The 27,428-nt window shown below is 42.6% G+C and overlaps 1 protein-coding gene across 5 annotated transcripts in view; it reads right to left on the reverse strand.

Annotated features, from left to right (window-relative positions):
* The window catches only part of LOC142149119 (heterogeneous nuclear ribonucleoprotein M-like), a 113,535-nt gene that overhangs the window by 11,352 nt on the left and 74,755 nt on the right, over positions 1-27,428 (reverse strand). For all 5 annotated transcript variants that reach the window (XR_012690860.1, XM_075204839.1, XM_075204840.1 and 2 more), the window contains 3 exons: positions 25,512-25,589; positions 22,017-22,663; positions 10,101-10,152 (listed from right to left, as the gene is read on the reverse strand). Coding sequence is in view for 4 of the 5 variants with exons in the window: in XM_075204839.1 (XP_075060940.1) it covers positions 10,101-10,152; positions 22,017-22,663; positions 25,512-25,589 (777 nt within the window). In the remaining variant the exon portion in view is untranslated. The remainder of the gene's footprint in view (positions 1-10,100; positions 10,153-22,016; positions 22,664-25,511; positions 25,590-27,428) is intronic.

Consider the following 27,428-nt stretch of genomic DNA (forward strand, 5'->3'; position numbering starts at 1 on the left):
GAAGATTGGGCTGTAGTCCTAAGATTAAAAAGGATTTTTGAAAAAGATCGATCTATGATAAGCTGTTCTTATTTAAATCAGAGTACTCTATAATAACTGGGTAGCATAGCATTTTATGCTTTGATTTTTTTTTATGCATGTGCGTTTGAACACAGAGGTGTATCGCTTTGCCTATGGTTGTTTTGGAATGAGAAAACCATGATATGTTTCCATTTGATCTATTAATCACGTTGTGTTTATTTTTTTTATATTTTTTTCTTCTATTACTAAATCAATCTCAATGAAAGTCACTAAAGAAATTTATTTAATTGTATTAATCATTCACAAAGAGTTTGTCAACAAACTTTCTGTCTTCTACTTTTGAAAGTACTGAAGCACAATCACTTACTTCATGCAGCAGCATGAGGTGTTCACATACCTCAGAGTAGGTTAGATACTATGGGCCCGATTCATTAAGGATCTTAAATGAAGAGGATTCTTATTTCAGTCTCCTGGACAAAACTATGTTACATCGCAAGGGGTGCAAATGAGTGTTCTGTTTTGCACATAAGTTAAATACTGCCTGTTTTCATGTAGCACACAAATACTTGATAGCTTATTTGTACACTGAAATTTAAAGTTGATATGTGTGTGCTATATGAAAAAAAAAGGCAGTATTTAACTTATGTGCAAAACAGAACACTCATTTGCACCCCTTGCAATGTAAGATGGTTTTGTCCAGGAGACTGAAATAAGAATCCTCTTCATTTAAGATCCTTAATGAATCAGGCCCTATGTTTGGTTTGTGGAGGTAGTCAAAAACCATTCACAGGTTAACCTGGTAGAGTGAACATAGTGTACTCACACATTGATCTTGTGTCTAGTAGCCGTTTTCACATAACAGGGCAAATTACTCCTGGTCAGGAACCTGATTTTAACAACGGATACAGTCACCTCTATTGTATATGCACATACAACACATGGAGTGAGTAGATCAGGAGCTTAATTTTTTTCCAGCAAGGAGGAGGGAAATCAATAAATTTACAAAGTATCAAAAAAAAAAACAAAAAACAATTAAGTGTTTTCAGGAATTTGGCTTAAAGACGCTGACGTCAGCTCTCTCAATCACTATTTTAATTGATCCACTTGCAAGTGTTCTGACACTAGATAATACACCAGCTCAGACATTGACCAATGCAAAAAGTATGTAATACACAAAAGGGTGTATTTACTAAATTGCACATTTGAAAAAGTGGAGATGTTGCTTATAGCAACCAGATTCTAGCTATCATTTGGTGAAATGTACTAAATAAATGATAACTAGAATCTGATTGATTGCTGTAGGCAACATCTCCACTTTTTCAAACCCGTTTAGAAAAATGCTCCAAAAAGTGTTTGGCATCCGCAGAACTGAACATTTTTGTTAATAATGGTAATGCTATAATTGGCATTTGTGACAGGATGGACCTCCTATGCCACCCTGTCAGTTGTTGCTGGGGACCGGCTGGGCTTGCCTTGCCACCGTCCCCTTTTCTTTATCCTAAATGCGCCCTCTAACCGCGGTAGGAGGGGCTTTTGCTGCTGCCACCATTAGGCTTCTTCACCAGCACCTAAAACCACGTCTTTATGGGTAACTCTTGCTGCTAGTGTACTCCTTTGCTGTAACACCTGGACTGGTACCCCTGACCTCTTGCCTTCAGATCAGATTTGCTGTGGAAAGTTTCCCCTGGCCTATAACACTGGCCAGAGATGCAGGTAGCAGGCAGAGCGTTGGTACTGGATGCAGAGTTCCAACTGGAACCCTGCAGCCGGATAACAGATTATATTTGGTACAATATGCAAATCACAGGCATTACAGCAGTCGTCAAAACAGGATTTTGAAGCAGTGATGTTTTATTAGCTCAAGTGTCATAATAAGGACAGTTACACACTAGTTTGTGGTACTAGTGATCTCAGAAGATATAGATGGAATAATGATACTACATGGTCTAACAGAACTCCTTTTCATACAGACTGACAAATCCTGGCAGGGGGTAAACAAGCCCCCTAATGTGACCATGAACTGAAGCATCTGATATCGCAAAAGATAATTTAACATCAGGATGTGCCATTTCTCTAGACGTGGAGTTAGCGCAATTTAACTTCACATTCACAGCAATCTGTGATATATACTTGTATCCTGAGTCTACATTTTTCTAAGGGTCCTGTCTTTCTAACAAAACATGACAACAGGTAACGACCTTATGCTTGGCCTTCAGGCTAAAGCAGTTTTTTGTCACTTCTGCGATGAAAAGACTAACTTAGCATTTCCTGCTGTTAGCAAAACAGACTTCCTCTAACCTGGTATAATACATTAGAAATCAATACATTTCCTATACCGAAATACAAATATAAAAAAAGATCAGTACATTTGCAATTATATATAGCGGTGCCCTGCACCCTTAATTAAAATGAGTATCTACAATAAGTTATTCCAATGTGATCCAGCCCTACTCCTCCCCCTTGTCCATGTGGGCAAACAGTGGGCTATGTCCCCACAATTTGGCCCCTGGCCCCGGAGTATCCTGGGGTTACCGAAGGTGACCCAGGTGATCTGGCTCTTCCTGCCGAGATAGTCCATCTGCACGGCTGTGGGTCTTTCCTTTCTTGTGAATGATATGAAAGTCATAAACTTGAAGTGCAAGGCCCCAGCACAACAATCTGCCATTTTCCCCTGAGGTGTGTTGTAACCACTTTAAAGGATTATGGTCAGTCACCACGGTAAAATGTCATCTGTATAAATAAGGTTGAAGTTTATTCACTGCCCAAACAATTGCCAAACCATTCCTTTTCAATTGTGTAATACCCCACTTCCCGTGTTTGCAGTTTCCTGCTCAAATAAGCCACACTGTGCTCCTGCCCATCTGGTCCCACCTGGCTAAGTACTGCTCCCAGTCCACACTGAGACACAATAAAGTCCTTGTCATACATGGACACCAACAGTACTGGAGCACAAACCAGGACTTACTTTAATGACTGAAATGCTAGCTCACAAGCAGGTGACCCGTCAAGCACCTTGGGGAGTGTTTTCTTAGAGAGATCGATCAGGGCTTTTGTACCAGACTTTAGTACTGTAACAAACTTCTGTAGTACCCTACCGTCCCTAATACGGCAAGTACTTGTTCCTGGGGTGTAGGCAGGGGCCAGTCATGAATTGTCTCTACCTTTGCTGGTTCCTGCCCACTGAATTTTCTCCAACACCTGCCCTACAGATGGTCCTCCTAGAATTTTCTGAAAATGGTAATGTCATCCAAGTAAACTTAAGCAAAGCCTTTACACCCTTCCAGCAGGTAATCAACCACACACTGGAAGGTGGTTGAGTTTAAGTCCATGCCATTTGGGATGAAAAAGAATCCAAACAGTCCAAATGGGGTGATGAACGCCGACCGTTCTTGAGCCTCTGGGTCAGTGCAATCTGCCAATGACCCTTGCTCAAGTCAAAGGTTGAGGTATACTTTATTCCAGTTAACTCTTAACAGAGTGGCAATTCAGTGCATGGGAAGAGGCATCAGACAGTCACCTCGTTCAACCAGCGGTAATTACGCAAAACTGCCTCGTCTTGTCCTTCTTAGGAACCAATACAACGGAGGACGCGCAGGAACTGGACAATTGCTGGATCACACCTAGCTCAAGCATCTCCTGCACCTCCTTGTATATACTCTCCTTGCCATCTGTTGAGACCAGATATGCAGGTTGCCTAATCAGCCTATGCACACCAATGTTGAAATGGTGCATTACCAAGGAAGTCCGGCCGGGCTCCCTACTGAACTGAGTCACAAAGGGCCACAGCACTGCCTCAAGCTGCTCTCCTATTGCGGGCACTCAACTGCTCATCCCAGCCCACTTCCTCTACACCATCTTCACCTCTGGCATCTGCGAGGTCGTCAGGTAGTGGATCACCTCCTGGTTCCTCAGCAACCAACTCCACAAGCTCATGGTATGCCTTCAACATATACACATGGTAGGTCCACTGCCGCCTACCATCACTATCAAATGACACCATATAAAAGTGATGTCACTCAGGCTTTTTAAATACGGTCCAGCCCAGGCATCCTGGAGCTTGTTCTGAAACGTGGGCAGCAGAACAAAGATCTTCTGCCCTAACACTCATGCGCCCTGATCATACCAAGTCTTCTGCTTGGCCTGCTTTTCCACTAGGTAAGCTTGCATGAGCACCATGAGATTCTCTAACAGATCTCCGAGCTTTAACACATACTCCACAGAGCCATCCTGGTTAGCTCCCCTTCCTAAGACTCCTGGAACAGGTCAAGAGGTCCATGGACACTGCGGCCATATAGTAGTTCAAAGAGGGAGAAACCAGTAGACTCCTGCAGCACCTCGCGATAAGCAAACAGAAGGTGGGGCACGTATCGTTCCCAGTCCCATCCTCCAAAGTTACAAATGATCGTAGCATGTGCTTCACAGTGCCATTAAACCGCTCAAAGTCTGTAAGTCCAGGGATGCTATGGGGGCAGTACGAAGTTGCTGCACTCCTCACTTTGGTCAGAGACACTGGACCAGTTTACTCATGAACGGTGCCCCTTGATCGATTAGGATCTCACTAGGGATCCCTACTCTACTAAATATTTCTAGCAGCGTATCCGTTGCCTTTTCCGTAGTTGGGGAAGACAGAGCAACAGTGTCAGGATACCTTGTGGCCTAGTCCACCACAGTGAAGATGTACCTCTTCCCCAATCTACTGAGCACAGGCAGGGGACATACTATGTACACAGCCACTTGCTGAAAAAGTTCCTAACTATTGGCAAGACCTGAAGGGAGCATGAGCACTGGGGCGTCCAAGCTACTGACACATCACAGGAATTACATTAGGATCGGACATCAGACATTCCAGGTCAGAAAACGTTCTGTGTCAAGTGCTTCACTATTCAGTCTCTTTCCTGGTGTCTAGCAATAGGGATTTCGTGGGCAACTGACAACACGCGAAAGCTTCATGGTACCACCAGTTGAACTTGTTCCTGGACTGGTCCATTCCCATCTACCTTCCTAACTACACGGTCAACAACCCTTTACACCAGGTCACACTACCCACCTCCATCCCTGGATGGCTGCTGCCAACTTGGTGCCTTATGCCTTTAAGCGAAAGATCACATACAAGCTGCCCTGAACACTTTCCTAGGCCCCTCACTGTCATCTACATTAGGACACACTGCAGGCTGGTCTATATTGGAGTTACTAAGGCCAGTCAAAGGGAGGTCACAGGTCAGCTATACTTACCTCTGGAGCTGGCATACTGCTAGGGGCAGGAGCATCACTGGGCACTCCCACAAGATCAGATAGGCCAGAGACAACATCCTCTGCATTGCTAGGGGAAATAGCAGCTGGGGTCTGTTCCTCTGCGCTGGGTTGTGCAAGTGAAAAGTGTAGTCTGGCAGCTTGGTTCTGGGTTAACAGAATTGAGAAATGCAGTCACAATTCCATCCCCAACATCGTTGCCCAAGATCACATCAGTTGGGATGCCATCCATAACGGCGCAACATCTAGCAACCACAAGGCATCTCCCCAGTCCAGATACACCCTGGCTACAGTAACTCTGTCATTGATTCTGCTGCAGTATTGCAGGGTTGCACTAAGATGGGGGCTCACTACAGTGATTAAGGCACCAGAGTCCTTCTCCCTGGAGCGGTTCCCACTTGTGGAGAAACCTGCAGCCTGTCCATATTTTTAGGGGGTCCTTTGGACAAACAAGTCACCTTTAGAAATGCCACACTCCAAAAACATACTAGTAGGTTAATTAGCTGCTATCAAAAATTGACCCTAGTCTCTCTCTCTCTGTCTGTGTAAGTTAGGGAATTTAGACTAAGCTCCAAAAGGACAGGGACCGATCTGAATGAGTTCTCTGTACAGTGCTGTGGGAATCAGTGGCGCTGTATAAATGGTGATGATGATGATGATTGGGCTGGCATGGATAGAAATGGTCTCTACTGGTTCACCTTCGCCAGTTAAGCCAGTCAGCCGGGCCCCAGGACTTTGGATAGGGGCAAGAGTCTGGGGTGCTGGGGCTTTGGCAAGCAGTTTTCCTGCAGTTATAGCACTTCTCTAGCCTGGGCTCCAATGGTCTCTGATAACGTCAAGGGACAGGGCGTGGCAGTGGCTGGTGAAAGGTACCCGGAGGGTTGGATACTTGCTTTTGGGGGTGAGTAAAAGAGGGCTGTTCCCCTGATTGTACAGTCCCTTTGGGGTTGGCTGATAAACTGGCGCTTCTGCCAGTGTGGCTTAACAGCCACATACTGATTCTCCATCTGGGAGGCCACTTCCAAGACAGCTGGCTTCCTGTCCAGCACCCATTCTTTCACCTCCAGTGCGCACCGGCAGTAAAACTGTGTGACGAAACGAGTGTGATAACCCTGTAACTATTCTGTTTCTCGTTTCTTACATAATGTGGATTATAGCAAGTACTTTTATAGCCCTTGCTTTTGTTCCCCAGCTCACCAGACTACAACTGCATTGTCCAATTACATGTAGCTAAGGGGACCCTGTAGCTCAGTGTAAATATGTATATTGTGTATTATAAATTGATGACTTGCAGTAGTGTTATTCATTGTCCTTAAACTGAAGCCAGGAGGGTTATGGGTAAAGATCAGGTGGTGTCCACAATACATTCATTCTCCCCCCTCCTTCCTCTACAGGAAGCATGGAACAGCTGGGGACCCTGTGACATCACAAAGTAGTGTAAGGGGTTAATTTTAGGAGGGGCTCACTGCTACCTTATCCTTGGAAGTAGGGGAAGCCAATTAGCATCAACTGTTCTCCTTAGGACTAGTCCAGACGTTCTGTCTGCATCCCAGCAGGGGGCTTCTGTGAAAGGACAGCTCATCTTCACTGCCCTGTCCAAACCCCCTAGTCCTGCACTGGCCAATGGTTAAGAAGAATAGACCTAGGGGTTTGCCCAGGGAGGGGAAAGACTGTTGAAATTAGACCTGAGATATAACGAACGACTCCAGGGGGGGGGAAGGGTGTTCATTCTGGGATTTCCTTCATGAAGGTGCAAGAGCTAGTTTTAAGTTGTCGTTCTCTAACTAGGGTCTATATATGCAGCTGAGACAGATCCATGGGTCGTGAAGTCTGGACAGCCAGGTGACTATAAGTCCTTAAGCTATTGGGGTAAGGGAGAGATGATGTGGTAAATCTGCCTGGCATTTATTTACTGTGTGTACATAAGATTCTAGTGTTGTTTGTACGACAATAAATATAGTGTTGTATTTTTATAACTGCATTTTGCCTGAGTGACCATACGAATCCAAGAAGGTACTGGGTAGACTTCCATGGCATGGGAAGGCACCCGTGGGTGGCCAGCCAGCGTGAAGTGGGTAGCATTGGGACAGATAAATCCGGTATATCTTCACAAACTGCTCTTGGCACATCATAGTCTGGGCAACTGCTCCGTGCCCCCACTTCCTGGCAGACTCTTGCAGCAGGTTGGCAAACTGCTCATGGGTGGTGTGGAGGTTCTTGGCAAGGTCCCGGAACTTCTGATAAGTCTTTGGGGTAATAGTGTACCGCTTAAGGAGTGCCTTTTTACTATATCAGTCTGTACTTTCCACTGAGGGCAACCCACGTCATTGCAGTGTGGGCAGCAATGCTTAACCCATTCCTCGCTGGGTACAGCGTGTAGCCTGCAGGTCCTTTTAAATGCCTGCAGGTATTCATCAATGTTCCCAACACAGTCTTAAAATTTAGGGCAAGTTATAGATGACAGTCCTTATCCCCTAGGGCGCCTCCCTCTTTGGCTGCATGGCTGGTGCCCTTCCCTCTTGGCGACATGCCTCGAACCTGTGCTCACTCAGCTGCAGTTGCCTTGTCCCCCTGAGGTTGCCAGTTAGACCCTTAGCCCAGCTGCCCTGTGCATATCATAGTCCAGAGGACTGACTGGTTCGGCGGGTAGAGTCTGTTGAGAAGAGAGCGTTGCTGCCTGGGGGTCTGGTTCAACTTGTTCCTGGTATTCAACTGGGCTGCCGCCTTGGCCACTGCTGCCATCAACTTCCTTCGCCAGGGTACCACAATGTAGGTGCTATTCTCTCAGCGCCGCTCTCATCTCCGCCCTCTTTGGCAAATGGCTGATATCAATGCCCTTGGCACTGCACAATAGCATTAATATCAAGGTCCGCCCTGGAAACGGTGTAATCAGACATCCTGTGCGTACTCCTAGTTGCAGTTATTCCTCTTCTGAATAACTCGGCTCTCCTGACTGATGCATGAAAAGCTGCTTGGGATTATCCCACCGATTGCAATCAGAAATCTGTGACAGGATGGGCCTCCTATACCACCCTGTCCATTGTAGCTGGGGACCGGCTGGGTTTGAATTGACACCGACCCCTTTTCTTTATCTCAAATGCACCCTCTGACCGCAGTACGAGGGGCTTTTGCTGCTTCCACCACTAGGCTCCTTCACTGGCAGCTAGAACCGCGTCCTTGTGGATAACTCCCGCTGCTAGTGTACCCCCTTGCTGGGCACCTGGCTGGTACACCTGACCACTTGCCTTCAGATCAGGATTGCTGTGGATGGTTCCCCCTGGCCAGAGCTGCAGGTAGCAGGCAGAGCGTTGATACTGGATGCAGGATTTCAACCTCATAACAGCCGGATAACGGATTAGATTTAGTCTAATCTGCAGGTCACAGGAATTATAGCAGGTAAGTAGTCGTCAAAGCAGGATCTTGAAGCAGTGATGTTTTATTAGTTAATAAGGACAAGAACGACAATTACACACTGGCATGTGGTACTAGTGAACTCCGAAAGTACAGATGGAATAATGATGCTAGCATAATACATTAGAAATCAATACATTTCCTATACAAAAATACACAATATAAAACTAATCAGAATATTTCCAATGATACACAGCAGAGCATTACACCCTTAATTGAAATACATATCTACAATAAGTTATTCCTATGTGATCCAGCCACAGCATTAAACAAATAAAAAACAAAAAAGTAGTTAACATGTTTCAAAGGACAAGTGCACTTCAAAGATACTTTATATTGGACAGATTAGGAACTGTTAAAATCCTGTACATTTTATCACCCAAAATAAGCCTTGTGTAAGGAAACAATGTCCATATTTTAGATTATTGAGGCTTGTTTTACCTGCTTAACCCTAATTAGCAGGACTTCTGGGTTTGCAGAGTAATCTATTGGTTTGGCTACTTTTAGACTGAAGCAGCAGAAACAGCGAGAGAGTCAAAAGAAGATAGTCAGAAAGTATTGAAGTAGTTTTGGACATTTTGAGATACAGAATAGGGTGTCTTACAGTTCCAAAAATATGGCATGCACAGGACTTTAATGGCATATCAGCTTTAACCTTAAGGAGCCAGAAAATGTATACTTCATCAATTTATATAGCGCCAACATATTCCGTAGCGCTTTACAATTGGGGACAAACATAGTAAACTAATAAACAAACTGGGTAAAACAGACAAAGAGGTGAGAAGGCCCTGATTGAAGCTTACAATCTATGGGAGAATGGGAGTTTGATACATGAGGTTAAGTCTACAATTTGCATTTCGGTGAAGCCAGACTGCAAAGGTAAAAGTGACTCATAAGCTAAATGATCCTGTCATACTTCAATGTAAAAATTAAATAGGAAAAAACCCTTTCACAATCTGACAAAAATATGGTATAATTATAGAAATATTTCTCTTTAGCGCATTAACAAAATCATATGAGTAAATACAAGAAAAAAATGAGGACACAATATTAGGAGTATGGAGCTAGTAAACAAAGTGTTAAATCAAGTAACCAAACAAGACCTTAATTGCAACCTGTAACCACATGTCCTTGAAACTGGTAAGAAAAGGACTTAAATTATACATAATTACTTACAATTTTGTTTATTGGATGATCGCATGTCAGAATGCATACAGACAAGATATTGTTGCTATGTTTTAGCAAAAGCCATACATTTTCAGAAAGCAAAATGATACTAGGAATGATGATTCCTAGCACTCTGGAACGCTTGTAAGTATGAAGTTGTTCTGGTCATGACAAGATATTTAGGTGAAAATAATAAAGTAGTAGTAGTAGTAGAATGTAAAAGGAGGAGCAGTTCTCATGTTCATTCTTACCAAATTTCCCAAACTGGTCTTTAAGCATTTTCCAGGTACAATCAAAAGACAGCTGCGAGAGGAAATGGAAAAATAAAAATATACATTAGCAAAATAATAATAATCATATTTATATATTACATTTAACCAAGTTCCCACACACTTCCCCGCAGTCTATTTAGGAGTGCCTTCAGCCTTACAATGAGGTAGGGAGAGAAGTCTGCCAATAAAATATAGGATTTAGAAGTTAGCCATGTCCATTGCACTGAACCATGGGCAGCAGAAAGATAGAAAACATTAAAAAAAAGTAAAGTAATCACCACAGCTGCTACTGCAGTCTTCAACTGCATAAAAAAAATTTAGGCATAAACTACCCACTGAAAGAAGGTCCAGTGGTAGAATATAAAAGCACATAGCTACCATTCACGAATTACAATGTGGGTCATTCCATGTCCATTCAACCAGGGTTGTCCACCACCCATCTCAGATTTCTACGAAAATTTTTTTAGTTAGTAGCTCAAAACAACTATTTCTGCCAAATATCTCGACTGTCTGACAATTAGTTGATTAAATATTGATTTTTCAATTTATTAAATAATTTACTAATTGCGGCTTCTTTATCCAGTTTATTTGAAGTATTACGGGTGTTTATTAAGGAATCGACACAAAATTTGGACCCCTAAGGTAACTCTCCCTCCCGAACCCAAAAATCCAAACCAAATTACTTTATCTGCCTCATGTTTTGCGTTACGGCAAAAACGCACGTTTTTTGAATATAATTAAAAATATTAGATTCAATTGACATTACGGATCCCATTTTTTGGGGGTGTTTAAAAAGGGTATAAATGAATACCACAAAAAAAAAAAAAAATCAAAAATAAAATCAGCCGGGTACTCTGTTTTATAGTGTAGAAAAAAAATAATGAAGTTGATGCTTGATTACTGCTGTACAGCATACATAATTTACACATTGTTAAAAACCATACCAAAAAAGTGAACTAAACTGAGGCAATGGGATAAAACTCCCATACAGGAAATGAAACAAACAGAAACTGATGGGAAGGGGATTCCCTTTAGGGACCAAAACTGAAACTTTCCAGAGAAAGAGAGAGGTAGACACAGAAAGAGTCAATCACGGCAGCTGCTCATTTGGTAGTCATTTAAATACGGACAACCATATTATTATTTGCTCAAAAACCATTGGATTACATAGCTGGGACCACTTTACAGATGAAGAAAAATAACTTTTGATTCTGAGAACTGAAGTTTCAAATGCAGTAACCAATGATCCTGAAACCTCAGTCTGCTACCATCATGAAAAGCTTCTGCTGCTAAGATATGAAGAATTTCAGAAAACATGCTGTAATCCTTTCTTGTCTCACAAAAAAGGAGCCAGAAAAAGCTCAAAAGTTATGTCACTGAAGTGGACCGAAGAACATGGTGACTGTCAGCTTGTTGTATATTTTAGGCAAGAGGATTGTGACATTTCAAACTGTGTGAGCCTGTGCGTTATTAGCGATACCCGTGACCATGTAGCCATAACTGTGCATGCCTTCATTATGGTAGTTATTAAACACTTAGCGATACTATTGTCAAAATTGAAGTATGTTTACTACTTTAGTGATGGTGCTAGTGCACAATACAAGAACTGTAAACACTTTTTTAATTTATGCTTCCATAAGGATGACTTTCATTCAAGCAGAATGACATTTTTTGCCACATCTCATGGTAAGAGTCCATGTGATGGCATTTTGGGGACAGTTAAACGTCTAGCCACATGCACCAGTCTGCAAGCAGTGGAAACCCATTACATCTTGACACCTTTGGACCTGGGCAAATGAAAATGTACATGGCATAAAGTTTATTACGTGTCACAAAACAAAATACAAGACTGCAAAACCAAGCTGCGTAGTCTTCTAGAAACAGCAAACACTGTGGAAGGAACACTTTCTCATCACAGATTTCGGCCTATTCGTAATGATGAGCTACACATATATTGATTGTTATCAGATGACATAAAGACAGGAGGAACCAAAGTTAGTGTCACTATGACCACAGTCACAAAAAATGTGGACAAAAGTGATCTGCAACCTGGAACATACATAGCAGCAGTGTATGATAACATCTGGTACATTGGGTATATCATTCAATGTAATGAGGAGGAACAAGATGTGCCGATAGACTTCATGAAACGAAACCAATCAACAAATGCGCTGTCCTGGCCTTCAAGAGATAAGTGTTTTGTTCCTTTTATTCACGTCCTCTGTGTAGCACAAGTGCCTACTATCCAAGGAAGTACTGAAAGGCAGTATACATTTTCTGCTGACACTTTAAGGAAAATTACAGACCGTTACAACAAGTTCCAAACAAGGGAAAAATAATGAGATTGTTTACTCAACTTCAGTTAAGGACTTAAGAAACCATGAAATTTAAAACCTTTAACATAACTTGTGTTAATTACACAGGTCTGCAAAATTTTTTTTTTGAAACAGCTGTTTTGGTTTAGTTGACTGATTCTTAAGTGTTTTGGTGCACTGAATACAAAAATGATAGCCGTTTTGTCCTGGGACGTCACGTTTTCGAACAAACGGGTGGTCATCGTTTAAAAAAAATCTCTTTACGCAAATATTTTATTTACATGAAAATTATTAACGCATTTGCACAGGTGACGACAAAATTAACACTACAGTCAAGTAGATTGCTTGTGAAATCGTCTTTTTTTAAACTCTAAACTTCTTTTTGAGCTTTTCCTCTTGTAGGTGGCTTCCGGAAGATCCCTGTACAACATCCAGCAGTAGTCAGCCATCATCGTAACACTCCATTTCCATTGATACCGTCTTTCCATTTCTTTTATATCTTGATGGAAATGTTCTCCCTGCTCCCAAATGTTCAGGAAAATAGTCAAGGTGCGAGTTGAGAAAATGGAATTCTAAGCTCATGGAGCAACCAAGCTTGTGGAACGCTTTCAACATTGTTTCCACCATTTCCTTGTAATTTGGGTCCTTTTGGTTTCCCAAAAAGTTTTTTATGACCACAGTAAAGGCAACCCACGCTTCTTTTTGAGTTGGAGTCATTGAACTAATGAAGTCTTTGTCGGATATGAGTTTTCTGATATCCGGGCCAAAAAAAACCCCCTCTTTCGGTTTTGCCTCCGTTAAACCTGGAAACTTGGATCCCAAGTACTTGAAGCATTCGCTATCTTTAGGAAGTTTCTTAACAAATTGCTTCATTAATCCTAATTTTATATATATATATATATATATATATATGCCAAATACGGTGGTAAATCCTGGCTGAAACTGGCTTCCTGGCATTCAGGAGAGTGCCTATTACACCCCCCGAGAAACCTCTCGCTCTCCACAGACTGGATTCTAAGGCCCTGCCATTAAATACAGCTGGTTCAGCCTCTGACGCAAGAACTGTCCCAGGGTCAGCAGATCTCTTCACAGCCTTACTGGCAGTACCAGAAAGACTGGACGATCCTCCGGACTGACTCTCCATGGGACCCTGTGGGGCAGGTTTTACCTGCAGCCCCAAGGCCTTGCTAGGACGTCCACTACCAGTGGATCCCTTGTTCTTGCGCAGAACTCCGGGACTTCCCTGTCTCTTGTTCGGTTTTTGTCCAGCAACCACCAGCTGAGGACCTACCTCCTCCACTGGTACCTCGAACACGGGAATGCTCCTCTGGGGTGGAACCCTGCACAGGGTAAGGTCGCGAAAGATGTCACCATCTTTGCCAGCAGCTTCAAAGACCTGGCTACTGACAGCCTCTTGTCTGACAGGATCCTGCCTGTCCACTCCATCTAGGACCTCAACTTGTCCTGTGGAGACAACATTCTGCTGCATACTAAGCCCCTCACTAGTCTCAAGAAAGTCATTCTTAGACAAGGGATTCTCTGTGACCCTTTCAGACTCCAGAAGTTTGGTCATAGACTGAACAACCGTCTGGCCTTCGCACCCCGAATGGGTGTGACTAAAACCTTCTCCCTTACTGGAAATTCTAAGCCTGTATAGCTTCGTTTAAACGAAGCAAATAGACAGCCCTGAGCTCTTTCTGATTTGACAGAAGCCAGCGAGGTAATTTTTTTCAAAACCTGAGGTGAGCTGGTCCCATGAATTCTATCACGAAATTATGGACCTACTCGTCTACCGAGGACCCCGTCTGCTGCTGGGCAAGCCCAAGCAGCCGTCCTCCCACCCCACCCTCTGTAACCAGAGGTGGGTGGTAGTCATGCTGCTAGTCTATCCGGCAGCTTGGCGGAAGAAGCTATCCGCGCCGCAGGGGCAAAGGATGACCTTCCCCTACGGGACTGTCTCCTGGATTCCACGGCCCCTGGATTGGTAGTCTGGCCTCTGCCAGACCTGCCCCCGTAAGGCTGTCTGAAAGAATTAAACCTAGGCCTAGCCCTAGGTCTTGGAGTATTTACAGGCAAGGACGACTTCTTGCCCCCTGAAGCCTGTAAAATCCAAGAGTCCAATTCTGGACCAAATAGCATCCCACCCGTATACGGGATGGATTCTAATGATCTTTTAGACTCTGAATCCGCATTCCAAGCCCTTAAACATAACACCCTTCTAGCTACTACAGCTGTAGCTGAAATAGACGAAGCTATGGAGGCCGAATTATGGGCCGCTTCATATACATAGCCTGCTGCCTCCCTTAGCTGCATGGCCAGAGGCAGTAAATCTGAATCCTGCAAGGCAGACTCTAACTGCCCTGCCCAGACTTCCATGGCCCTAGCTACCCAGGTAGAGGACAATACTGGCCTGAGGCTAGTACCGGCAGCCGAGAAGATCGACTTCAGCAGGGACTCTAGTTTCTTGTCAGTCGCGTCCTGTAAGGTCGCTGACCCGGGTACAGGTAGTGTAGTCTGACGAACCAATCTCGCCACAGGTGCATCCACCTTTGCCACCTGTTCCCGACGGGTCATATCCTCCTCCTGAAGGGGATACAGTACGCCAAACTTCCTTGGCATAGAGAACCTCTTATCTGGATATTTCCAAGAGGCCTCTACAATATCCCTCAACTCAGCTGAGGGAGGGAACCTGACCACCTGCTTAGAAGCCTTCTTAAAGAGGGAGGGGTCCAAGGACTTTGTTTCCTCTACTTCAGCAAACCCCAGGGTCTGACGAACTGCTCTTACCAGATCGTCCATACCCTGGTGCCTAGAGTTTCCTTCTGACTCTATAGTGGACACATCTGAATCGTCCAACAATTCCCCCTCCTCCTCTGAGGAACTCTCAGAGTCTGACACTGACCACAGCGCTTTAGCGGTTTGTCTATGTCTTTTAACACTACGCTTGTGTCTGGGGTTTTCCAGTAGATGGGTAAGCCGGTCCAGGCCTTTAGCCACCGCTGACCAACCCACCTCTCCTATCTGGGAAACCCCCGGGAGGGTTGGGGAGGGAAATAAACCGACCCCTGGGGAAAATGACTCATCTGTCATTCCTACTGTTATACCCTGAGAAGCCACCGATATAGATGGGATCTCAACTGGTTTAGATAACAGACTTACAAGGGTATTAACTCCGTGTTAAGGCAGCCGCCCACTCAGGAGGATCTACCGTTATGGTGGAGGTGTCTATAGGCTGTTTCACAGGAGCGACAGTGCAGGCCGCACAGAGCCCCCCCTGATCCAGCCGTTCACTTGTTAATTTAACATTACATTTTGAACAGACATTATGTTTGGTACGTGTTGTTTTGCTTTTATCTGCCATCACAAGATAAGAAAAACTGAATCACGTTTCAAAATTCACAAACACTTCTCCAAATTATCAGAAAATACAGATTAGGTTATTTAACATATCATAGTATTTCTGATTTAAATAAGAGGCTTGGAGAACTTTATAGTTTTCTCATGAACAACAGTTCTCTCAACACATCATTGTCTTATAATATACTGTTAAGTGCGTATTGTCGCTAACCAATAACGATTGTCGAACCTCGATTTGTGTTTCCAACGCACAAAGATTCATTCGCAAAAAGTAGTATAATATATTCAAGCGAAGTGATAATAAGTACAGCCGTTATTAATCGCAGGCGCTCTGGATCCAGTGTGCAGTCATTCAATCCTGAAGTCTGGGGACAAGATGTCTGAACACTAGATGTGAAGCTGCTGCTTATATGCACACAGAAATACAGTAATACAATGAAGATGGTATAGCTTGCTTCTATTGGTCCAGGTTTCAGGTAGGTCCAAGGGGTTGTCAATCATTGGCTAGTTCATCCTAAGGAATCCAAAGGAGGGGGTCATCTCTCCAGGGGGTATGCTCTGCTCTTCCGCCAAGATTCCTTAGTCTTTAGTAGTTCATAATTACCTATCATTCATAACTTGTGTATGCACTCTGCGATTCCTTCGCAGAGTGAACCAAACAGTAGCAAATGTTAAAAGGTTTATTATGATACCACACATGATAGACTTTTGCATTTTTATCTACAGTAGAAATGGCAGATCTGTTGCTGGCTATAGCAGTGTGCTGGGGGAAAAAATGTTGTGTGTATGTTCCTTGCAGGATAACCCCACCCTTTCAAGCACCTGTTATGGCCTATAAATTGATTTGAGCAGCTTCCACTTTTGTATTTGTCTGAGAGGCATGTTAGTGTCAGTAGCTGAGAGGGGGTACTGGCACTGAATTGCTGTTTGGAGGCTTCTGGGGTACCTCTTTGGTAAGTTGGCTCTCAATTTAAAAACACATATGTATGGCCCAAATATATGGGACTCTCATTGTTTAGAGTAGGACCATCCTATTAGCAAAAGCGCCTTGGCGTGGCGGATGGCTTAAACATACATTTGCAAATGTGTGCAACAAAGACCTCTGCATTTTTATCTACAGTAAAAATGGCAGATCTGTTGCTGGCTATAGCAGTGTGCTGGGGGAAAAAATGTGTGTATGTTCCTTGCAGGATAACCCCACCCTTTCAAGCACCTGTTATGGCCTATAAATTGATTTGAGCAGCTTCCACTTTTGTATTTGTCTGAGAGGCATGTTGGTGTCAGTAGCTGAGAGGGGGTACTGGCACTGAATTGCTGTTTGGAGGCTTCTGGGGTACCTCTTTGGTAAGTTGGCTCTCAATTTAAAAACACATATGTATGGCCCAAATATATGGGACTCTCATTGTTTAGAGTAGGACCATCCTATTAGCAAAAGCGCCTTGGCATGGCGGATGGCTTAAACATACATTTGCAAATGTGTGCAACAAAGACTTTTGCATTTTTATCTACAGTAGAAATGGCAGATCTGTTGCTGGCTATAGCAGTGTGCTGGGGGAAAAAATGTTGTGTGTATGTTCCTTGCAGGATAACCCCAACCTTTCAAACACCTGTTATGGCCTATAAATTGATTTGAGCAGCTTCCACTTTTGTATAGGTCCAAGGGGTTGTCAATCATTGGCTAGTTCATCCTAAGGAATCCAAAGGAGGGGGTCATCTCTCCAGGGGGTATGCTCTGCTCTTCCGCCAAGATTCCTTAGTCTTTAGTAGTTCATAATTCCCTATCATTCATAACTTGTGTATGCACTCTGCAATTCATTCGCAGAGTGAACCAAACAGTAGCAAATGTTAAAAGGTTTATTATGATACCACACATGATATGATTCCTTCAACCTGTTCCATATATTTCACTAATGTGCATATAACTTATAATATAAAACATAAATACTACTATATTTCAACATAAATGACTATGTGTTGCAACTACCATTAATGTGTACTATTTTACAAGTATGCGTGTTTGTGCGAATGTATGGTAAAAGACCAAATACTGTTGCTGCCACGTGTAGTAGCTGCGTACGCCCTTCCACGCCGTAGCATGCCCTTGTACGCCGTAGTGTACCGTACGCATCTTTTCAGACAAAGACAACCAAGTTTGCTCGATTTTAATTGAAATGACTTTATCCAATTCGCTGACTTCGACAATACATGTCCACAGATGCACACACACACACAGAAGAAATAAAAGTGATACTCAGCGGTGAAGATATGTGTCAACAGTGCACTCTCTTCAAATGACTGCAACTGTCCTCCTTTTGAAGCTCGGCGCCAAAAGGGATCTTCCACGCGCTCACTCAGCAGGGGGGGGGGGAAGCGGTGTTCCTCAAACACATTCCCCTTCCACTGGCTCTCCTTCTGTGTTATTTACTTTAACAGCGTTTTGCCCTTTCTGTTATATTAGGGGAAAACCTGTTAGAATGTGTTCCCCGCTAGCGCTATCAATAGCGCGCCATCCTCAAGAATTCACTGCCATCCCATGGGTGGAGGAACTTGGTATACTCCAGCTGGCTTCCGGGGAACCTCAGCAGCAAAGGCGCTTCCTGCCTAATGGCAGCGCCCGTCCTGCATCAGCGGGGAGAGTCTCTTGCCGACTGCTTCCCGCTGTGAGAAGCGTTTTACACTCTCTGTCAGCGCCCCCCCCCCCCCCCCGACAGGCGCTTCTCCCACGAGTCAGCTCCGTTGTGCACGGAGCCTTTCGCTGCTATCAAAAGAAAAAAACTGCAAAAGAAAAGGAAAAAACCTATTACCAGTGAACCCTGTTCACCGCCTCTCGGAGCTCTTCAGGTGCGACCTTCTTCCAAGGGCACCCAATTCAAACTGAGGTATGTGGGGAATTGGCGTGGGTGATATGCTGTCAGCTGAAAAAAGTTAACTCTTTGGGTGCCAGACTCCTCCCCCTGACTCAACCCCATGGTTAAGGAGTGTCCCCCAGATGGATGAAAGAGAAAAAGTAATTTGGGAGGAAGAGTTACCTTAGGGGTCCAAATTTAGTGTTGATTCCTTAATAAACACCCGTAATACTTCAAATAAACTGGATAAAGAAGCCGCGAATAGTAAATTATTTAATAAATTGAAAAAAATCAATATTTAATCAACTAATTTTCAGACAGTCGAGATATTTGGCAGAAATAGTTGTTTTCACCTACTAACTAAAAAATTTTTAAAAAAATCTGAGACGGGTGGTGGAAAAATCTTGTTTTTTTGGGTGATCTGATGTGGAATGACCCATGTGCTATTTGCCGTTTAAATATAGTATTATGCTAAAAAAAAAAAAAAAAGCATCAAGGAAAAAAAGGATATAAAGTCGAACAAATCACGGCATATCTACCGCCCTATAAACTACCACAAACTTTGATAAAAGCATACATCTTGTGATTACATATTTGGGCGAACAAGGCAATAAACGGTTGGGGTCATTTTCAGGGACTGTGCTAGTTAAACAAAACACATTTCCTAAACTGTTGTCATAGTCACTTTTAGGTCATCAAATAAAGGACCTCTTCTGAAAAAAATATGCAATATAAAATTTGCTAAGTTTGCCCATACCTCCTTACTGTTTTAGGCAGGACAGTCCCAATTTGAGGGCTCTGTCCCATCATCCCTATTAGGCCAGCTGTCCCACAGAAATTTGGGAGGCAAGTGTCATTCACTGCATGGCAGAGCATCGGTGAATTGGTGCACACAGCAATGGAAAGATTTGGAGAGGGGAGGAGAGTATAGGGCAGCCTTACACTTCAAAAGCACTAGGCAGCTCCCAGGGTGTCTGACCACGCCCCCTGTCCCAATGCCAGATACCCAAATGTTGGGCGGTATGGTTTGACTAGAATATTTATTTTATTTGTAAGTCTAATTCATTAATGCACAAATTATTCTAGTCATTTAAGTGTAAACTCCCTAGGGTCATGAAGGTGTTAATAAGAATTACAATGTAAACAGGTGTTGGCCATGCTGGAATGCCTCACCTGTAGAAAGAAACTTAGTTGTCTACCTTACACCTTTTTCTTTATTTGCCTTAGATAGGCTATAGTTGTTAGATATCCAAGAGTCATCACTGCGTCCTTCAGCCATTACAATTATGCAACGTTTAAACCTCAGTTATACACAAAGAAACAAGAACCCCCCATTTAGATGAAAAAGCAAATTCTTCAACAGGAGGTGGTGTATTTCAGAACAGCAAAAGTGTACAATATTTATGGAGCCTCTTCACCCTCAGATAACCTTAGTTGGTAATCTTGGCTACTTGAGGAAGGGGCCGAGACCCCAAAATATTGTACACTGTTCAGGGAAACAAAAAAAAAAAAAAAAAAAAAAAAAAAGGACTCCTATGGGATAATTTTGCTTTTTCATCTGAATGAGTGGCAGCTTCTTGGTTTGTTTGTGTACGATTGATAATATTGGAAACACGGTAGGCGCTTTTTTGTTTGTGGATACCATCTACCTAGATGGTGCCGACAAGCCTGGGGGTGGTCATTATTGCAGAGGAACCCTACAATGCGGGTTTCCCTTTCATGGGACCACCGGCCCCGGCTGGCAAAGCCTAATTGTTCTAGTAAAATCGGGGGGACCCCACTTTTTTGTCCCCAGCCTAGGCTGGCAGCACTAGGATTAATCTGTTTGGAGGTGCAAGGTATTTTTGATTGTTTTTTTTTTTTGTTTTGTTTTTTAAAGTTGTCATGCTGGTATTGCCCTTTGAATGTCAACATTGTAACTGTCAACATTACTACCGTCGACAGTCACAATACCACCATTTTAAATATGTCAACAGAATGAAAATAATGAATTTGTTGACATTTACACTGTCACCATTTTGGTGTCAACAGTATAACTGTTGACATAGTCACCGTCTCCAGAATGACTACATACCATCCAAAGACCCGAGCCATAGACACACATTACATGGCTACCAGGTAGGACCACCAAATATGCATAAGCAGGCCAATTCTTAGGACAGCCTTTGAAAACATTACTGAGCACAGGATGAAAAACATTTTGGCTTATAAAACAATGCTACAATAAGTTTCAGAACAGGAAAAAAAATCACGCCCAACAAAAAAAAAAAAAAGAGGAAATAGAAGCACACACAGGGAGAGGAACGGATAAAAACAGGAGCAAAGAGATATGGATAATATAAACAAACATGCTAGAGAGCAAACAAGCAGCGAAGGATTGCTTGGACTTTTAGTTCCACAAGTACTAGTATATCAAAGCAGCCAATAGCTGCCAGGATTTGCTGGTTTCACACTAATATTTATTTTTACTTTAAATATGTGAACATTTAATTAACAGAGTAGAGCACTCAACTCAATAGGTTATTCATTTCTATGGGCTTCTGGCACCCATTTAAATGCATTATCCATTGAAATGAAAGAAAAATCTTACATGTCACTAGGCAACTGTCTGCACAAGTTAAGGAAGATCTATGAAAGGTTGATTTATCATTAAATTCCCTTATTTATTTTCACAGTTGGTGAAAGTAAGCATGGATTTATTTGAATGTGTGTGTCTAAATGTGGAAGTATGTTACTAGTGTATTTGGCCTAGTCTATTTCCGCTCTCTAAAAACGTTTAGTCACAAAATACAGTAAGTAAAAAGAGCAATCACATAGCTCAGATCCTAAACATGTTCAAGTGTGAGCCTGCAGTGTTTATCATTTGAATTAATGATCTGTGTGACTACCCTTTTATTTTTTTAGTTTACACACGCTTTGTCTGCTGGAAAGGAGTTTTTAACTTTCTATCTTTGCTAGCCTGATCATCTTTCCACATAATTTGAAGCGTTATTTGTAAGAATTTAAAAAGGGTTGCCCACTTTTAACGAACCCTTCCTTAAGATAGCCTACTCAGAGCACTTTATTAAAAGCTCCATCCGAGAGCTCTATTGAAAAAACACTAGACTGTTTGCATTACATGGCTTTGAACTGCGATATTTTAATAGTATAGAGAATGTATAAAATACACTAAACATAAATGAAACAATGTAATTCATTGTTTAAGGGTCTCTCCAAAAAGATCATTAATTCACCTTCCACCTGTCAACAAAACAGAATGCAGCAAAAACAGATTAAAATATATTTGATTATGCACAAGCTTTTAGCTATTTTGGTCTATTTACACTGAGAGACTATCAACAAACTGTTGCAATATTATAGAAAATAACCATACTCACATTTCGAACAAAAATTTGGCATCCCTTACGAGGCAAGACGGTTATCAGAGCTCCACCAGTTCCTCCAGAAGAGCCCCCAATATTGCTTTGGTCTATGTCCATTGGCCTGTCAAAACTTGACCCTATACCTAGCCCCATGCTGGACCCCATCCCAAGGATAGTTCCCAACCTATCGAATGAGCCAATGTGATCTAGACCCGTTCTAGTTATGGAATTGGTGCTACGAAGGCCTACAGATGGTAGTCTGTCTATTATAGGGCCCATATGATCCAAGCTTGATCCAAATGAAGCAGAACTTAAATGGTCAATGGCATCCATTCTATCAATACCAGAGCCAATCCGGTCCAAACTTGATCCCATTCGCTCTAGGATGGAGCTAGTTCTGTCAACTGAAGAGCCCAATCGGTCCACACCATAAACCATACCAGTGCTTATCCTATCTAGGTTTGAGGCTACAATTCTATCAAGGCTGGTGGAGTATTCCATACCCACTGTTGAACCAATGCCAGATGCAATTCTGCCACTAGAATCAAGGCGATCCAAGACCAACCCCATTCTATCAACTTCTGACCCTACCCTGTCCATTGCTTGCGCAATGCTAGAGCTCATTTGGTCGATATTGCCAATAAGGCTATTTGCTCCAGACCCTTATTAAAAAAAAGAAAAAAAGAGAAGGTGAATAAATGCCATTAGTAATTACTTACTGGGTCTAATAAGATTCCTAAACACACATCTCATTCTAAACATTTATTTACACAGACAGATTGACGTAGTCTCCAACTTCTTGTTACTATGTAAATATGTTGTATTTAACATTAGACCACATTGGACCTGTTGCTGATTTCATAATCTGCGTTCCCCTAACAAGGAGGAAAGTCTGATCAGGTAGTCTATTAAAAAAAAAAATAAAAAAAAAAAAAAAAAAAATCACATTTTTCAACTTTCTATTTACTGAAAAGGCTGCATCCTTAGTTCATGTTATGGAGATCAGAACTGGGGTGTGGGGGCTTTTAATAAATCATGCTAGTGCACAGGGCCTGATTAAGGGTTCTGGCCGCCCTAGGCTAAAACGGCCGCAGCGCCCCCCCCCCCCCCTCCTCCGAATATATAGGTGTATAGGAACACTCCTGAATATGAATGTTCAGGTGTATTCTCCAGCATTCAAATTAGTCCTTGCTCTTCTCTCTTGCAACTTTGTTATCCTCTCGTTGGCTTCTGGAAAGTTGGCGTCCTTTTTTGAAAATGCAAAAATGTATTATAATGCAAACCCTGAATGATTAGGCCCTTTAGTTAAAACAAAACACTCCATTATGGCCAGCTAAAAGTACCCCATTGGACAGGCATATATAAGCAATATCTGAATATTTGTTGTCAATCAAATACAAACCTCTACCAGTCCCATCTCGCTAATATTTAGTATTCTAGTGATTGCTGAGACCACCCATGTGACCACCACACAATCATGAGATTCAGCCCCCCAAAGCTGCTCTATTTTTTTAAAAAGCCCCTGCAGCCATTTTCCTTAACCATAACCCCCCCCGCACAGCCATTTTCCTTAACCCCTGCTGCAGCCATTTTCTTTACCTCCCACTCTGCATCCATCCCCCTTGCAGCTATTTTCCTTACCTCCACTCTGCTAGCTAGCTATCCCCCCCCCCCGTCACATCAAAACTCCCCCAGTCACATATATCAGCCCCCCTCCTCTGCCCTCCTTCATACATATCAACCTCTCTACCTCCCTATAGATTTTCATGGCAGACCCCCCTCCCACCCTATAGATTTGTATGACAGCCCCCCTCTCCCTCCCTATACATATGCATGACAGTCCCCCCTCTCCCTCCCTATAGATATGCAGGGTAGTCCCCACCCCCCTCCCTATAGATATGCAGGGTAGTTCCCCCCTTCCTATAGATATGCAGGGCAGTTCCCCCTCCCTATAGATATGCAGGGCAGTTCTCCCCCTCCCTATAGATATGCAGGGCAGTTCTCCCCCTCCCTATAGATATGCAGGGCAGTTCTCCCCCTCCCTATAGATATGCAGGGCAGTTCCCCCCCCTCCCTATAGATATGCAGGGCAGTTCCCCCCCCCCCCCTATAGATATGCAAGGCAGTCCCCCCCCCCCCCCCTATAGATATGCAGGGCAGTTCCCCCCCCTCCCTATAGATATGCAGGGCAGTTCCCCCCTTCACTTACCTGTAGTTGTGCCAGCGTCGCTCCTCTCCTCAGATCAGCAGATAGGAAGTGAAGACGTCCTGCTTCCTGTCTGCTGCACAGAAACAGGCAGCCTGGCGATTGGCTGTGTGTTGCTAACCACTGACCACCAATGCTTTTGATCGTCGAGCCCTCCACCCCCCCGCGGCGATCCCCAGCGGCGACCCCCCCCCCCCTCCCCCACCCCGAAAAAAAAATGAATGAAGAAATTTTTTTTTAAAAAAATAAAAATACCCACAGTGCAGCGCCCCCCGGGACCCAGAGCCCCAAGCTGCAGCCTGGTCAGCCTAGTGGTTGATCAGGCCCTGCTAGTGCACCTGAAACAGGTTAATAAGTTTACATTAACACAAGGACTGGGAGACGTGTAGCATCTGCAGTGTGGGCATGGACACAGGAAATGTTATAAGAATTATTTTATCATGGGAACATTTTTCTCATACAAATATAGTTTATATGATGCAGAACTTGATATAATAAACATTGAATATTAAACACATTGAATTCATTAGATGAGTGGTAAGTAACATAATATTATTTATAGACTTCCCAAGTCACCCTTTGCTCAACGATGCCAAACATCACCTTTGCTGAGAACCAACAAATCACACAGAGCTCAAGATGTTCATGGAGCCAAAAGAATAAGTTAATCTAATATATAACTTATTGGTGAAAAGATCTCACGCTATCAAATATAGGATTAACTGGCTACACACACTGAACACTTTGTGACATGAGAATAAAAGAGGAGAGCCATACTAATTAATGGATTAAAAAGAATTAACAGCTCTATGTATGGTTTTATTTTATTTTGCTTTTTTTTTTTTTTTTTTAGTAATCTACTTTTTGCAGTGTAAGCCAGTGTATGACCTTACACCTTTTACTTCCATTGATTCTCAGTTGGTGCTCTTGATCAAACTGGCTTAGACTGCTGACGTGACTTTTTACTCTTTCCGCAATGCACATTTTCGCAGGAGCAGGGTTGTTTCCAAAACAAATAAAATGAAAAAACGCACGACAGATGAAAAAAAAAAAAAGTATACTTGTTATCATAAAGTAGCATTGTGAATCAAACTTTTTATCTTGACTGTTTCTATTCTGTTTGAGGTGTGCCTAGTTTTGGAAAATATGTATCCGTAAACAAGGTGCATTAATGACAAATGCAGTTCAGGCTATTGCACACCTAGCATAGATTTGTAAGTAACTGTGCATGCAAGCTGAGTGAAACTGCACAATGTTCTTTACTAGATATACAAAATGGGAACTGCTCAAAGTAAGCAACTTACCAAGTCCTCTGTCAAAAGAATCACCATAACCTCTGAAATTCAATTCCATTCTGTCACCACTCAATCCACAATTAATTTCTGTGGGAAAAAAATGAAAAATTTTGTGAACACTTAAGATGTGAAAGCACCACAAGACATTTTTTTTTATAGTTTTCATTGCACTTTTTTATTAACAGAATCTATGAACATATATCTTACAAAGAGAGGTTGTAGTAGGTGACTGATAATAATTAAATCACCTGATAATCATAACGAACATCTGCAAATATTCTATAGAGACACAGGCTTTCAACTTTCAAAAAAAATCAACTACTTGCTCCCAACTAGTAGAATCTGCATAGATTATGTAATGTCGAATACAAATCTCAATAAAAGGAAAGGGATGCTTAAATTACAAGGAGGTTACAAAAATTAGTTTTGTTTATTGTTGAAAGAAAATCACTTACAGTGGCCAAACAAGAGGGCTGAAAAACAACCAATAATGAATCTCTGAAGGTAGAGGATTATTATAGTGCACAGTTGAAAATGTGTTTTGTGTTCGTGTGGTCAGAAGACAAACACAAATCAAATGTGGTTGTGAAGATACCGGGTTTTCTGGCCCAATTCTACCCACTTCACGCTGACTGGCCACCCTGGGTGACTTACTATGCCAGGGAAGCCTACCCCTGTACCTTCAAAGGTTTGTGTAATCACTCAGACAAATGCAGTTAGAAAGTAAAAATATATTTATTGTAATAAAAATAAAATATTATATACACACAGTAATTAAATGCCAGGCAAGTTCACTACATTATCTGTGTCCCTTACACCACTAGCTTAAGGCATTACAGTTACCTAGCTGTCCTGACTTGACAACCCATGGATCTGCTGATGTATTTCACTGGTAGAGAATGGCAACTCACCAGATCTTGCACCTTCCAGGAATCAAATTACAGAATGAACAACACCTCCCCCCTGGAATGGCTCCTTATATCTAGGGTCAAATTTCCAGTGTTTTCCCCTCCCTGGGTCTCTCTTTCTTAAATATTGGTGAGTGCTGGACTAGGGGGTTGAAGGGGGAGTGAAGATCAACTTTTATTCCACAGTGGCTCCCCTGTGCTTTCCCCAGACAGAATGTCTCAGGCAGTCCTGTGGAGGATAATGGGTACTAATTGGCCTTCCCCACCTCAAAATATCAGATAACAGTTAACCCCTCCTGAAATTAACCTCTTACACTACTTTGTGATGTCACAGGGTCCCCAGCTGTTCCATGCTTCCTGCAGAGAAAGAAGGAGGGAGAATGAATGCATCTCCAGCTCCTCACCTGTATCCTGGATACCACCTGATCCTTACCCATAACCTACCTGGCTTCAATTTAAGAACAATGCATAACAGCATCACTGAATTAACAACAAACACATGTTTACAATGGGTAACATGAAATGAAGAAGTCTGATCTAGGCATGGCTACAATGTTCACTTATCCTCATGTAATTAGACACTGCAGTTGTACTCTATTGAGCTGGGGACCAAAAGCAAGGACTATAAAAAGTACATGCTTTAATCCACATTTTGTGAGAAACGAGAGACAGGCTGCTTAAGGCGTTATTAAACTTGTTTCGTCAAAGTGGTCAAGAGACAGGACCGACTTATGTGAGGCCAGCATTAGCAGTGGCCTAATTAATATGCATAAATACATCTAAAAAGGCCAATAAAAAAAAAAAACTGGAGGTAAGAGATCACAGGAATGAGTTCTTCACTGAAAACAGTGATCAGGCTGGGAATTTCCTTACCACAGGAAGGGATGGATAAAACAGAATGCAAAAAAATTATTAGAGGACTTCTTTAAAATAAATGGTATAGCTCTGATTAGCTGACATTGTGATTTATAAAAAAAAAAAAAAAAAAATCAGATAGTCCTTTATGGAATTTAGAAAG

Source organism: Mixophyes fleayi, chromosome 1, assembly GCF_038048845.1.
Source record: "Mixophyes fleayi isolate aMixFle1 chromosome 1, aMixFle1.hap1, whole genome shotgun sequence".
NCBI lineage: Eukaryota > Metazoa > Chordata > Amphibia > Anura > Limnodynastidae > Mixophyes > Mixophyes fleayi.